This window comes from Falco biarmicus, chromosome 1 (genome assembly GCF_023638135.1).
Source record: "Falco biarmicus isolate bFalBia1 chromosome 1, bFalBia1.pri, whole genome shotgun sequence".
Classification (NCBI taxonomy): domain Eukaryota; kingdom Metazoa; phylum Chordata; class Aves; order Falconiformes; family Falconidae; genus Falco; species Falco biarmicus.
The window spans coordinates 103,875,876-103,890,248 of record NC_079288.1 but is presented as its reverse complement, the minus strand read 5'-3'; the positions used below and the strand labels follow the sequence as shown (position 1 = coordinate 103,890,248).

Below are 14,373 nucleotides of genomic sequence, written 5' to 3'. Positions count from 1 at the left end.
GGGCAGCACAGTGACCATCTCCTGCCAAAGGGCCGCAGCGAGACGCTGTGTACCGTACACCCGCACGGACACCCCGGTGACAGCAGAAGCGGGCTCCCGAGCCACCGAGGGCCCGAAGGGGTACGCAGGGACGGCTCCGTGCCCGCCGGGAAGCAAGCTCCGTTCCCCCACGCACACCCCCGGGCCCGTCCCCGCCGGCGGGCGCCGGCCTCCCCTCAGCACGCCCGCAAGGACACCGGGCCCCGCCGCAAGCCCAGCCGGCCCGGTTAGACCCCACACGCCGTGAGAGCGGCGGATGCGCCGCCCGGCCCGCTTCCCGCCGGGCCCCGGCCTCCGCCTCGCCCCGCTCGGAGCCCGCCTCAGCCCGGCGGGGCGCGGGCAGCCGCCAGTGTGGGGCCGGCGGGCGGCCCCTCACGGAGCCGAGCCAGGGGCGGGGCGCGGCGCGGGAGGCGGAAGCGGGTGTGGTCCCGGAAGTGCGCGCGGGCCAGGCTGGGTGGGTGTGGCCGGAAGTGCGCAGCCCGGGCCGGGCCGGGGGGGCCGCCATTACGCGGAGCGGAGCAGGCCTCGCTTCCCGGCCTCTTGCGCCGCCACCGTCAGGCGGGCCCGGGCCTCGCGGGCCCCGAGCGCGGCGGGGCCCTGCCCTGCCCGGCCCCCAGCCCCGCCCCGCCGCCATGGAGGAGAAGGGTTTCGCCAAGGAGCTGGACCAGTGGATCGAGCAGCTGAACGAGTGCCGGCAGCTGAGCGAGAGCCAGGTCCGCAGCCTCTGCGAGAAGGTGAGTGCGGAGCCCGGCAGGGCCGGGCCCGGCCTCCCCTCGGCCCTGGGGCCGGGTGCCGGTAGCAGGGGCTCCCGGCTGAGCTGGGCCTTGCGGGACCTCGGCGCCGCTGCGGGGCAGCTGCGGGGAGAGCCCGGCCGCAGCGGCCGTGTGAGGGGCTCCCTGAGGGAGGCGGGCTTGCCTCTCCTCATCTGCCTTGCTGGGAGACCGCGGTGCTGCCCCTGGTGTGCTTGAGGTGGGGAGGCCTCTTGCATGCAGCGGCAGTGGCTTCCTGGCTTCAAACCCCCCACAACCGTGGGATATTTTTCCACGTGTGACTGCCGTCCTTAGTGGGTTTTACCTTTTGGCTTTGGGTTCATCCAGGTTTTGGGGCAGGCTCAAGGGTGGTGGTATGTGCAGGGAGAAATGTGTTCTTTTTCAGGGGCCTCACGTTGTGCTTCTCTCGTGACTCATAACGTGGAGTAGCCATGTGCTTTAGCAACCCTAAATCAAAAGTCAACCGTAAATCAGCGAGGCAGCTTTTTGACATCCCGTGCGTAATCTAGGAAAGCAGAGGGGTGTAAGAGATAAGCTGTAGTGCCGACCTAAACAGAGGCTTACAAGCTAAGGCTAAAATAGAATGAGAAACTGTTGAATAAAGGACACAGTCTGCTATCTCAGACTGTAGTTTGGACAGTCCTTTGGCAAATTCCTGTTTGGGCTTGTTTAGTTTAGGTTGTCAGAAGCCTTCCCACTGCGTCCCCCACCCCGCAAAACCCCATCAGGTGACTGTTCGTTAGGCTTGTGTTGGATTTCATCTGAGAAGCTAGATACCTCTGTGAACACTCCTTCAATACTGCAATCTAAGAATGTTAAGATTTTCTTTGGACTTGGCAAGATCTGACAGTTAAAGAATTCAAGTGGTAACAAATGTAGTAACAAAGATTATTTTTTCTATTTGCTTCTTATCTTAGTGACCAGCGGCCACCACTGCTGTGCATCAGGTGGTCCAGAGAAGCTCTCAGCTTCCTTTCCTGGAGGAACCAATAATGATTAGACACAGAGAGTAGAGTATAGAGTAGTTAGTTTGGCGTTCCGTTCAGTGTCGTGTTGCCGATGGTGAACTTGATATTGTCATGTTGTTACCTGTGTGTCTTGCTCAGTTCTCTCAGAAGTGAAACATTTTTTCTGATGCCTGTTCACGGTAACACATTTTAGCCAGTGACTAAACGTCTCAGTGCCAACTTCAGAAGATTGAGCTGTTTCCTTCTGTCGGATCTTCAGTACAGTACCGCAGTGATAAGATCTGAACAATAGAGAGGGTCTGTGCTGCAACCTCGTAACGTGCCAGGGGCACTCATTGGAAAGGTAGGAGCCATTCGAATGTCACAGACGGAGACTATGTGGGACTCCAGGCTCTGGCTTCCTGGCAGATGCTTTTACCAGTGGTCCTAATGTCTAGTTAGCCTGCGCCCAGCCTCTGTTTCTTTTCCCCTTTTCTTTTTTTATACCATGCTGGGACTGTCTGTTTGGTTTATGACTCTCCAGAGCTCCATCAGTTCCGAGGGAGCATGGTGAGAAGGGCTGGTGCCACAGCAGGGAGCGATAGCAGTAGCTTGAAGAGTAGATATATCTTGAAGAGTGGGTAAGAACTCCTTGTGGCTGTGCTGCATGAGGCCCAGCTAATAAGCCTGAAATAATTTATTGGTGTGATTTGCGCCCCGGTCTAAGCATTTATGGTTGGGAACTGCTGTTCTAACCAGCAAGCTGCTACAGAAAACCATTTCCCTTCTTCTCCGGCTGCGTTGTTAATTAAGGAGCTGTGGCTGCTGTGTTTTGAGAAGCTGGAGGACAATGCCAGCAGATTGTGGCTGTACATCAGGGCTCGCAGACTAAATGGGGAGAGTGGCAGCTCAGCACACCGCATTGTAGCCGGAGGTGGTGAGGGTGTTTGCCATCCAGATGACAGGTAGGAACTCTGAACCAGTAGTGCATGGTGTGAAACAAATGTCATCTATCTCCAAATTATATCATCTATCTTCAGCACATTGTTCTTCAAGTGCTGGTAACTGATAAAAACGACTTGGGTGTGAAGTAAATACTCTGTGATGCTCTGACTTGGCTTATTTTTAAGTTTTGGGAGAGGGGTTGTATTGTCCAGCCAGTAGTGGAAAGGAGCTTACGCAAAACTTTTGGGGGTGCAGACTTGCTTTTGGTGTCAAGCAGTGCTGCCAGAAAGCTGGTTTAGTTTCTATCCTTGAGATAGTATTTGGAAAAACCCTTACCAGCCTTGTCTCATTTCGTAGCCCTCCCTTTTGTGTGAATAATTTCTAAGAGTCCAAGTGCAACAGTACCTCTTGCCTCAGGTTTAAATTTGTGGAAGAATTCAGTAGCAAAAAAGAAAAAAAAGTTTTAAATCAAAACTAAGGGGATAAAAAAACCCAAAGAAACAAATCCCAGACTGGCCTGTGTGGGTCATTCTTGGTTTTAATTGCTGGCATAATGGACAGAAATGAGGGAAGAATTGGACATAACTAGGGTTGATGAGGGTGTGCCAAATTACTGTGCACTCCGAAAGTTCGTGAAATTTGCACCTGTAAAAGTCACACTCTGTCTTCACCTCTCCAGTTATGACATCATTTTGGCAGCTAATCAGTCTTGTGTTCTTCACCCAGTTAATCAAGATGTCATCTCAAGATGACATGAAAATGCTTGTTTCCTGTTCTGCTGATCTTTAAAATGAAATCTAGCTAAAATCATGCAGACATTTAAAGGATAAGAGAAGGACAAACAATTAAGATCACTGCCGGAGCTTGTAGACACGAGAAATGTTCCAGCATGTTGGGGAACTGTGCATTGGATGCCTTGCATCTCATACTGCTTCTCTTAATGTCGTGGTCTTAGACTGTCTTTATGGCAGAAGGTTGTTAAAATCTTTTTCCCCTCTCATTAAATTGGCAATGAAAATCTATAGAGTTGTGCCTTGGATTATGTCTGTGCTTCATCGGAGGTGCCACAGCAGCTTTCTTGTGCTGGTGCTATCTTTCAAATGGGTAACTCGGGTACTGATAACAGGCTGCTGCTGGTGTATTGAACTGCCTTTGGACTTGCACAGATTGTGACCTGTATTTTGGACAGCTAAAGGCAGGCTAAAAGGCCAAGAAGTTGGATTCATTTAATAGGAAGCACTCCAAAGTTTGGACACGGTGATCTCTGAGTACTTGTGTTTTAAAGTTCAAGTCAGGTCAGCAGACAAATTCTGGTGCAGGTGAGGGAGTGGAGCCATCCTACTGATCCCAGAGGAAAGATTTTTTTTTTTCCCAGGGTAATAAAATAGGATGTGAGAAAAGGCAAGTACAAGGCTGTCTCAAAATAAACACAGGCAAGCAACCACCCATAACCATCTCCCTCTCCCTGTCTTTTTTCTATCTTGTTCTTTCTTCTGTGCTTGTTCTTTGGGTGTGTAAGAAGGGTTACAGTCTCGTTGCTGTGAGCAGCTTGAGAGCTTTTGTGTTGTGAAGGGGTGGGAGGAGAAGGATTCTAATTGCTATTGAAGACTTGCATTTCTTGTATGGTATTGAATGGTAATTGTAAACTGATTCTTCAGACCAAGCAGCAGGAGCCAGCTGCTGCTGTAGAGAGAATATTGCTGGCACGTACCTATGATGCTTCTGCCTTCCGAGATCATTTCACCTAAGAATAATTTTAGGAGAATGAGTTAGCAAGCTCTTCTGCACTAATTGGTGAAATTAGTGTGAGCGGTAGAGCCAAGTAGCATCCTGGACGTTGTTCAAACCATGAAATTGTGAGTGTCGAGTCGTGGCCAGGAATATTTCATCTCTGCAGTGATGACACTCATCCTGGGGTAGGCTGGCCCAGGTACCTCTAGGAACACATGTGCACTTTGACAATCCCTGTAACTTTCTGAGACTCCGGTGTGTCCTCTGCTGCCTTGTTGCTGAAGGGCAGGACAGCTCTGTCCCTCTGGCTTCCATCTCATTTGGGGAGAATCTAGCTGGTTCTTGTCCAGGCCAAGCTTCTTGAGACTACAGTATCCTCAGCATGCTTGTTGGCGTGGTAGTTTGGTCTGTTGCAGCTGATGGAATGATGGTTCGGTTGAATTTTGATCAGAAACTTGGTGGCTGGCTTCTCCAGTTCCCAAGGCAAGAGCCTCTCTGGGCCAGACTGAGCTTGTGGTGCAGTAAATGAACCTGCCAGAAGGAGCTGAGTTTCTGTGCTCTCAAAAGGATCTTGTATGTGAAGCAGGTGCTTGGGGTCTTTTGTTTTCTCTACAGAAATTATTACAGTGCTGAAAATCTGCCTCCCGGCTGGATCGTAATCCCCTTGCCCATGGAATCGACCTACATAATTGTCATAGACAAATCTGCACAGCGCAGTAGTAGATGTGGATTTGGTTGTAAAGGCTCTCACGGAGGGCTTAGTCTCCTGGTGATCCCAAGGTAGTCTCAAAGCTGGTGTAGCATCTCACGTTTCAGAGCAGCACGTTAATGGGTTGCGTTCATGCCCTGAAACCACTTGGTTTCCTCTTGCAAGGACAACACAGTAAATTATTGGGACATGCATTCTTTAGCCTCCCTCCATATGGATTGAGGACCAGACAGCAGACAAGCTTGTGTTCCAGTCTGCAAAGGTGATCTACAGAATCTAAAGCTGAGAAAGAGTGGGGAGTTGAGATGATGGGCAAGCTCACAGCCAACAAACAGTCTACTCTTCAAAGTTACTTTGAACACAGACATGCTAACTATCAGGCTTAAGGGAGGTTTCCATAAATAAAAATACCTAAAAGCTGCTGCTTTTTATTCTGACCGGAGTGTGGTTTTCATCCAAAACAATTGGGATACATGCTTAGGAAGCTGGTGACATTGGTCACCATTTTCTATAACAAAGGTAGCTGAAATATGACTTGAAGTCATAGTTATTTAACAACCTTCTTAGGTAAGTAAATGATGATAATGCAGGGCAGCTTACTTGCATCAGAGGTTTTTTGTATCCTTGTTCTGTAATGGTGCTTTTATTATTTTAAGTCATTTGACTTTACAGTTAGATCTGCACGGTGAAATGTGCAAGCAGAGTGCGCTGGTTAGCTGCTGCTTTTCTGGGGTGTTTTTAATGGTGCTGAAGATTTTAAAGGTCTTGTTCTGCATTAGGAAGTCACATGAGGGCAGACTTCTGTGGCCAGCTGAGCTCAGCTCCTAATCCTGATTTGAGCCAGCTCTGCAGTGTTAAAACGACAGACTTAATCTATTGGTGTGCGTGTACGTTTGTCTACATAGTAAGCTAAAATAGGCTCCACAGTAACAGCTGGTAGGCAGCTTAAGAAACTGCTGCTCTTCAGCTGTTAGCTTCTCTGTTCTCATGAGGGGAAACTTCTAGATTCTCCTGGTACCAAAATTTCAGTATTTGGGCTGGCCTACCTTCCTAGGATGTGCTTAACGTGACTGTGTTTGCCGTGTTACTGTGCAAAAGGAGCTCTTCTCTATTGCCTGTGCTGCTTTACTGTATGGGTATGTGGGTTTTCTGGGCAGATCGGAGAGGTGGAGAGGAATGGTGTGGTTGAGACAGTGGTAAGTGTGTATGGATCTCTACAGCATCCTGCATCTTCTCCCCGGAGGCTTGAAGTCAGCGCATTTCTTCTTACGCGTCTGGGAAGGGAGCAGTATGCATGATGGGAAAAGGCAGAAAATACCTTGCACCTTTTGTGTTAAAGTTGGCTCCAGTTTACAACGAAACCCTGTCTGTCACGTTGTGTGACAGTCAGAACGTGCCAAGCAGCTGTTTTGAGGCTGTGTTTTATGTTTATCCCTCACAGAGGGTAGAAGCTGTCAAAAGGTGTTATAGGTGCTGTAGCATTCCAAGACACAACGTGTTCAGCTATTTCCAGTCAGTTTAGAACTGCAAGGTGGACCTGGTGTCATCAAGTCCATGTGCAAGATGTGTCTTTGAGGATCAAGATCCCATCCCTCTGGTTACATACTGTGCAAGGGGCACGCTGGGTGCTGTCCAAGCCTCTTCACTGCTTGCATTTTAGTTATTCTTTCCAAATAATGCATCTGCCCTAAAAGAGGCGAGGCAACTAACGTTTGAATGTGAACACAACCATCCTCAGTGAGCCCACTGAGGCTGGCCTTGGTAAGAAGCTTCTTTCTGGCAGCAGCAGGTGGAAGCTACATCATCCTGAGTGGAGGGACTTGGCTGCTGGTGACTGTTCAGCACTGGTGATCTTTCATCCCTCTTGTTCAGATCGGACCGAGCTGATCTGTGGATGCTTTCTGTGCCTCAGATGTGCCTGGAGCACTGATCTGCGTCAAGTGATAAGCAGGAGGCAGCAAAACAAGATATTTGACAACCGTAATAAGGCAATGCAGATAGGCTACATTACGTGGCTGTAATTAGCAGAGGAACGGCTGGGTGTAGAGGAAGAGATGACTGACTTAAGTCCAAGGATGTCATCCCTCCATCTGTGGTCATTTTGTTGCCAGCTGGGTACTGTCAGGGAAGCTGGTTGTGGCTCCGTATGTTTAAATTGACTCTGACTTTGCTTTCCTAGTTGTTTGTGACCTGCCTTTAGAAGTTGTTAAACTGTTGTGCTTGGAAGAGGATTGGAAATCTGGCAGGCAAAAAGTGTCCTGGGTGAGAGAAGCGTCTCTTGCATATGCAGTGATGTTCTGTGCTGGGTTAGTAAAGTGAAGCTTTGGACTACTTGTTTTCCTTGGTGGCTTAAGCAAGAAGAAGAAATCTGCCCCTCCTCAAGGGAAATGGATTTGTTAGTTCCCCTGTGTTCTGGGAATGTGCAAAGACTGTTCCCTTTCCTGATACACGGCTGCAGTCGTTTTGTACTCACTGTGATGCAACCTGAAAGCCACAGTATCTCCAGAGAGCTGGGGCAGCCCTGTCAGCCCCCAGCACTGGCACTCACGTTGGTTGCTGTTTGGCAGAGTAACACAGCTCGGCTCATCCAGTGCCATGGTGGTTGCCCAGCTTTTCTGCCGGATGAGCAGTTTTGTCATGTGCGGGCTTTCTTAACATCGTCTCTGCTCAGCGATCGCGCTATGAGCTGGCTTTGTCTATACGGAACACACACAGGTTGTAGCGCTGTTTCCATGACACAGACCTGCGGTTGCAAAATCCTGGTCTTGGGAGAGCACTTGAGGTTTATGGGTGTGCAGTGAGGGGGGGAAGCCTGAGGATTCCCAGAGGAGGAAGGCAGCGAGGAGTAGCTGTCAGTGCTGGCAGAAGAGTTGTTCCAGCCTGCTGCTGTGTTGCCAGCAAATGTGGCAACAGGAATGGTTCCATGTGGGCGCGTAGGATTGAGAGCTATCTGTTGAGCAACCGAGATGGTAGTCAGGCTAAAATGTGGCAGGAGGAGGGAGACTGTGTGTCGGTGCGTGGTTGCAAGCAAGTCAGATGTTTTCTATCAGAAGTCTAGGAGGTCATAGCTTTCCTGCTAGTGTAAGTGTCAAATAAGACCTAGTTTTATGTGTGCTTTTGCAAATACAGTTGTTCAAAAAACCGCATTATTTACCCCAGTGGCTTGCGCTATCTCCACTGGTATTTCTACCCTTACAGCAGACGGCAGCAGTATTGACTAATCTCTGTTTGTACGAGTTCCATGTTGAGCTCTTGCTGACAGGACGTGGGGTGGCCTGCAATACTAAGAGGGGACAGCTGTGGTTCTTGAGGTGAAAGCTTCCAGGTATTGTGAAACTGAATAGCACTTGACTTTGGCACTCAGGTTAGTGCTGCCGTAGTTCACATAGCCGAGGTGAACAGACCCGAGCTGTGTTGAATATGTAGATGGAGAAATAGGTCAGAATCTTTACGTTAGAAAAAATCAGTTTTGCTTAAGAAGATAATGTCTGCCTGTGATACTTGTGAAGCTTACTGGAATAGTACTCTGTCTTGTCTGCACTTGAGGAATGTGTGCAAGAAGGGCAGGATTCATGGGTGAACCCCAACGGTGATTCGAGTCACAGACCCAGTGCAAGCGTTGGAAGTTCACACTGCTTCATTTCAGGGAAGGCTGGGAATCAACTTGTTAAGAACTTTTGAATTTGTCAGTGCTTGTGGTACAATAAGTTCTTAAGGACCTGGCCTCACAGTAGACAACCGGCTTTGTCTTTGTGCATGGGGATTTGTGAAATGCACTTTGTCTTTGCTTACCCAGCAAACTTTTTTCCGGTGGTCAGCTTGAGGAGTGTAATCGCGTCTCCAATGTGAATGCAGTAGAATAACATCTGCACTTGCTTCTAAAGGAGCTTCCTACCTTTTTGTCTTAAATGTGTTTGTCTTTCTAGGCTAAAGAAATTCTTACGAAAGAATCAAATGTGCAAGAGGTACGTTGCCCTGTCACCGTCTGCGGGGATGTCCATGGTCAATTCCACGACCTTATGGAACTCTTTAGAATTGGTGGGAAATCGCCAGACACAAATTACCTGTTCATGGGAGACTACGTGGACAGAGGCTATTACTCGGTGGAAACAGTGACTCTTCTAGTAGCATTGAAGGTACGGTTTGACACTGTGCTGCAGCAGCCTTGGGCAAAACCTCACTTTTTTTAAAGAATTGCTCCTCCCGTTGATGCTGCCGTTGGCTTGAGCTAGAGGGATGTGAATTGAAATGCATTAACGGACACATGCTACTCTATAGCAGGGCTGAATGCTTGACTGCTGTTTGAAATTTTCTGTTGCTGTTTCTTTCCATATCAGTGGTACAATTCTTGTGTTAAAGGAGAGTTTTCTTTATCAACAGGTGCGTTACCCAGAACGCATTACAATACTGAGGGGCAATCACGAAAGCCGGCAAATTACACAAGTGTACGGCTTTTATGATGAATGTCTGCGAAAGTACGGCAACGCCAACGTCTGGAAGTATTTCACAGATCTATTTGATTATCTTCCACTTACAGCTCTAGTAGACGGCCAGGTAAGCCTTGAACAAGGAAAACGCTCCGTTTCATAGAGTTATGCAGGTTGTATCATCTGACCTCTACATGAACAGTCTCAAACGAACTCCCTTATCTTGTGATCTGAAGTTTTTTAAAGCCCACATACTTATTTTATTAACACCTCGCTAAATTCCTCCCCAAACCCACAAGTTGATGGGGTGGGAAGGCTTTTGATTCTGCTGCCAAAGGAATGGCAGGGTATTGCATGTGTCGTTCATTTTAAATGACTGCTCAATCAATGAGGATCCCCGTGATACATAAGGTGACTTGTGGCCATGAGGCAAGATACCATGCCTTCTGTATTAAGGCTATCTTTGCTGTTGTTCTGATCTCTGTATGCAAGGTGCAGCCTTTTAGTTTCCTTCTGCAGGAATCAAATTTGGGTTCTCTGCTGCGAGGCTGAGACAGCTGTAACTGTTGAATGATAGCAGAGTTAAACCCAGCTATTTCTGAGATCAGTCTTCCCCTAACAATGTGTGCTGAACAGATTGCTTTTTTTTTCTGGAACAGATATTCTGTCTCCACGGTGGCCTCTCTCCATCCATAGATACACTGGATCATATCAGGGCTCTGGACCGCCTGCAGGAAGTACCACATGAGGTAACAGGAAAGGAAATGCATCATAAACTAAAGATATCTGTTGGTGGAAAATGCAAATGTAACCTCATATTGAAATCCATTTAAACAGTGAGACACAGTTACACGGCAGATTATTGCCTTTTTAAGGGCTAGAGCAGACGAACATACATTTGGGTGCAATGCACACCAATCAATATGCTTTGATTGCAGCAATCTACAGAAGTAGATCTATGGGGTTTTCACAGCTGTTTTTCACAGAATTGTGGGATTTTTGACTGTCATGCTGACTCAAAGAACAGTATTTCACAGGGGAAGATGTTTACTACCTTCAACCTCATCGCAGACTTGCTTGTGAACAGACAGCCACCACATGAAGCCATGTTGTGTCACCCTCCTTCCTCCCCAGCCAATCCTTTCTTCTGTAGTGTTTCATCTTGTTCATCACTTTTTGGGGGCCTAAGAACAGGCCTGAAGAAACCACCTTCTGAGCTCCCAGGGCTCTTCTAATTGCTAATGGCTCTTCTGCCTTGGAGTGTTTGGGGCTTACAAATGTTCCTTAATTAAAATGAACTGCTTGTCCTGCGTGGTATAACAGCAAGAGCAATGCGGCAAAATCTGCCCAAGCTTTCCAAAAACCTGAAATAAGCTGGATAAATTACTCCCAGGATTGGGGCGTGTCTAGCTGGTGGGACATCTACCTGTAGTTAGGTGTAACGATTATACTGTTGCTCTGAGGTTTTCCCGGTCCTGCGCTGCATATCCGTGTGCTGAAATCTGGCTGCCCTGAGGACCTATACATGTAGTCAGTGTGATCCCTACCACAGAGCTCAGGTCGGTGGGTAGGGAACAGCAGCAGTCTTGGATAAATAGTAGGGTGTCTTTACTGCCCCGTAGTAGCTCAGCAAGAAAAGCCACTGAGCTTCATTCGTGACTTAGAAGATGCACACCAGGGTATTTTTGAATATGCCAAGTCCAACAATAGGCTCTTCAGGAGAGGAATATTAAATTAATAATACCCTGCCAGAAGAGCTGCTGAAGGCTTAACATCAATCTCTGGAACAGTTAGTTCATAGCCTCCTACGGGTCGTTTCCCTTTCTTTAATTTATTGCAACTTGGCTGGCACCAGTGAACCTGTTGCATACCCTTGGATGTGCATACCTTTTCACGTGGCCTTTTGTATTGTGCTGTGGAGAGTGAGGGGTAGGAATGTGGATCTGCTCTCGCTGGCTTTGTATGTGATGCGTTGAAGCGAAACGGTAAACAGTGTGCGTGGAAGAAGGGTGGGAGCAGTTTTCTGGTTACGTGGGCTCTTTTCTCAGTCAGCTGTGTACGTATTCTTTGGGAAGGATGCTGACTGATACAGTGAGTGACTAGCTGGTATTATGTGTGTTAAATAAACTAATGTGCCTTGTGTGGAGAAGGACATGCTGGCAGTCTTTTTTTACTGTTAATAAAACATTTTTAAAGTGGCTTTTTATAACGAACTTGCTAGTGATCTAATTAAGAACACTTAATTTCTTTCAAGGGTCCTATGTGTGATCTGTTATGGTCAGATCCGGATGATCGTGGTGGCTGGGGTATATCTCCACGTGGTGCTGGCTACACATTTGGACAAGACATTTCGGAAACATTTAATCATGCCAATGGTCTCACACTGGTCTCCCGTGCTCACCAACTTGTCATGGAGGTAGGGCAAGCACTCTGTTAGATGGGGCTAACAAAACGTGGATGCCAGTTCTTGTCTCCGCTGTGAGAACTTCCCTTGGTGGGTTTGCATAAGCTGACACCTGAACATTACGTGGGTAAATACCAAAGAGGGACTCGAATCGTGTGAAAACTACAAACGTAGAATGATGTGCTTTGACCTGCGATGTAAATAAGGGGATGTTCTGCCCTTTCTTCCCCGTCCCCCTGCTCCGAGTAAATTGCCAGAGGGACCTTGTCACGCCCCATTTGTGGAAGTAATAATCTCCTTACACGCTGACTACTCTACTTAGACTGCTGCTGCATTAAACCGTCTGTCCTGTAATACTCGGCGGTCAGATGTGACAGGGATTAAGCCATAGTTTTGGCTGTTGATAGGCTGCTCTTGTCTGTCTTGCTGGAAAAATGCCAAGTGGGTCAATGGAGCAGATGTATTTTTAAAATCTAGTTCAGGTAGATCCCTTCAGTCGTACTGCGTGTCAGAAGTCACTTTCATCCAGCAGGCAAATCCTTGGTGGTGGTAGATGCAAACTGAAGGCATACCTGAAAATCTCAAGTTTTCTTTGGGGTACAATCCGTGATTTCTATACAAAATGGATAAACGTACGAGTGATGAGTGGCCGATCTCTATAGAGTGGTTGAAGCTGGTTTTGCTAGGTAACTACCGCTTATTCTTGCAGTAGAGGACTAATAAAATGAAACTAAGTTGGTTGGCAATAACTTATGAGAAATCTACGGTTTCACAAATGCCTGGGATCGCTTCAGGCCTTAAGAGGAACTTCCGATGGGGTGAGGTTTGAGGTTTAACAGAGACTTTTTCCCCTCCCCCCCCCCCCCCCCCCCCTTTTTTTTTTCTGCCAGGGTTATAATTGGTGCCATGACCGAAACGTGGTTACCATTTTCAGCGCGCCCAATTACTGTTACCGTTGTGGGAACCAGGCTGCTATCATGGAACTAGACGACACTTTAAAATATTCCTTGTGAGTAACCTGGCTGGGGCTGTGCTTTCTGTTCTGTAATGTGAGGAATGTCTGATCCTTTCCAGAGGGGTTCCTTTGTGAAAAGCCAGCTCAAACCACTCTGGAATTAATGTTGTGTGCTCTTACCTGCGAGAATATCTAAAACTAAGTAGTGAGTTAAGCTCTTCAAAGCTTCTCTTGGGTACTGCATTATCTCCTCTTCCTGCCTCTCTGGAGAGTTGGAGCTTCTGCATTTTCTCAATCCCTCTATTGCCCAAGCTTGATGGAGGGATTAAAGACTGATTGATTTATGTATTTGTTTTTATTTTTGGTAGCTCTGCTAGGCTTTGTAAAGATGGATGAGAGAGTCTGAATTTTGCACTCTGCTGAGCTCGCACGAAAATAGTGACAGGCTGCTGAAGCGCTGGCTGCTGGGTGGTGTTCGCTCCGTAAGCAGCATTTCAGCCAGCTGATGGGCTTGAACTCCCATGGGTGCTTGTTTTGGGGCCTGGAATGTTTTATGTGGAAGCAGCTGGGATGAGTAAAACACTAGCAGCAGGAGAGCGAGTCTAGCATTTATTGTGGCATTGGGAAATACCTTGTGGAGGAGGGAAAATGATCCCTTTTTTCTTTCCTGCAGCCTCCAGTTTGACCCAGCTCCTCGTCGTGGAGAGCCTCATGTTACCCGTCGTACCCCAGACTACTTCCTATAAACCTCTCCTAACCTTTGTAAGGAAGTACACCTGGCATTTTAAAGAGCAACAATATTTACACGTTTCTGTAAGAAATCAGGGTTCGTCTCAATTTAAAAATGCCCATCATGGACCAAAATGTGCCATACAGAGGACGAAGAGTGTTTAGCACAACTTGAGACTGAATTCCTTACAACACTATATATATATATATCCTATGCCCATCAGTCCGACAGTCGGTTTGCCTGCTGTATTTGTAGTCATTGTTTGTTTGGTTTTTTTTTTTCTTCTGGACTGTTCAGAGAGGAAAAGGTAACTAATAACACTTCATCTCCTTTGATGCTTCTTTGTAAATTTTTAGTTCTAGTGTTTAACTGGCATGAGTTAGAGTTTGTTTTTGAGGGAAATGCACACTAACTTCTTCCCCCACCACTCTTATTTTATTAAAAAGACCAATCGACTTAACTGGAGAAAGGAAGCAATTCCTGCTTGGGAGTACGTTGTCATAACACGATAAAAGCGTGCCCTTTTAAGCTCTGTTCCCGTCCTGTGTTTATCCTGCCTCTTCTGTTTTGTTTTGTTTTGTTTTGCTTTCGTTTTCTTTTGTTATTTCCGCTCTCCCCTCTGTATATTTGTCCCCGAAGTGCTTGCGATCCTCCTTGATGTACCCCGAACCAATAAACTTGCCGTTGCCAGCCCCAAGCCGTGGTGCGGTGCTGGG

General features: G+C 47.6%; 1 protein-coding gene across 1 annotated transcript; it reads left to right on the top strand.

Annotated features, from left to right (window-relative positions):
• Positions 1-509: 509 nt before the first annotated feature.
• Positions 510-14,354, top strand: PPP2CB (protein phosphatase 2 catalytic subunit beta). The gene is made up of 7 exons (XM_056355493.1): positions 510-773; positions 9,068-9,277; positions 9,522-9,695; positions 10,228-10,317; positions 11,823-11,984; positions 12,863-12,981; positions 13,601-14,354. Exons 1-7 carry the CDS (start codon positions 672-674, stop codon positions 13,671-13,673), a joined length of 930 nt encoding a protein of 309 aa, XP_056211468.1. The 5' UTR covers positions 510-671; the 3' UTR covers positions 13,674-14,354.
• The last annotated feature ends 19 nt before the right edge of the window (positions 14,355-14,373 follow it).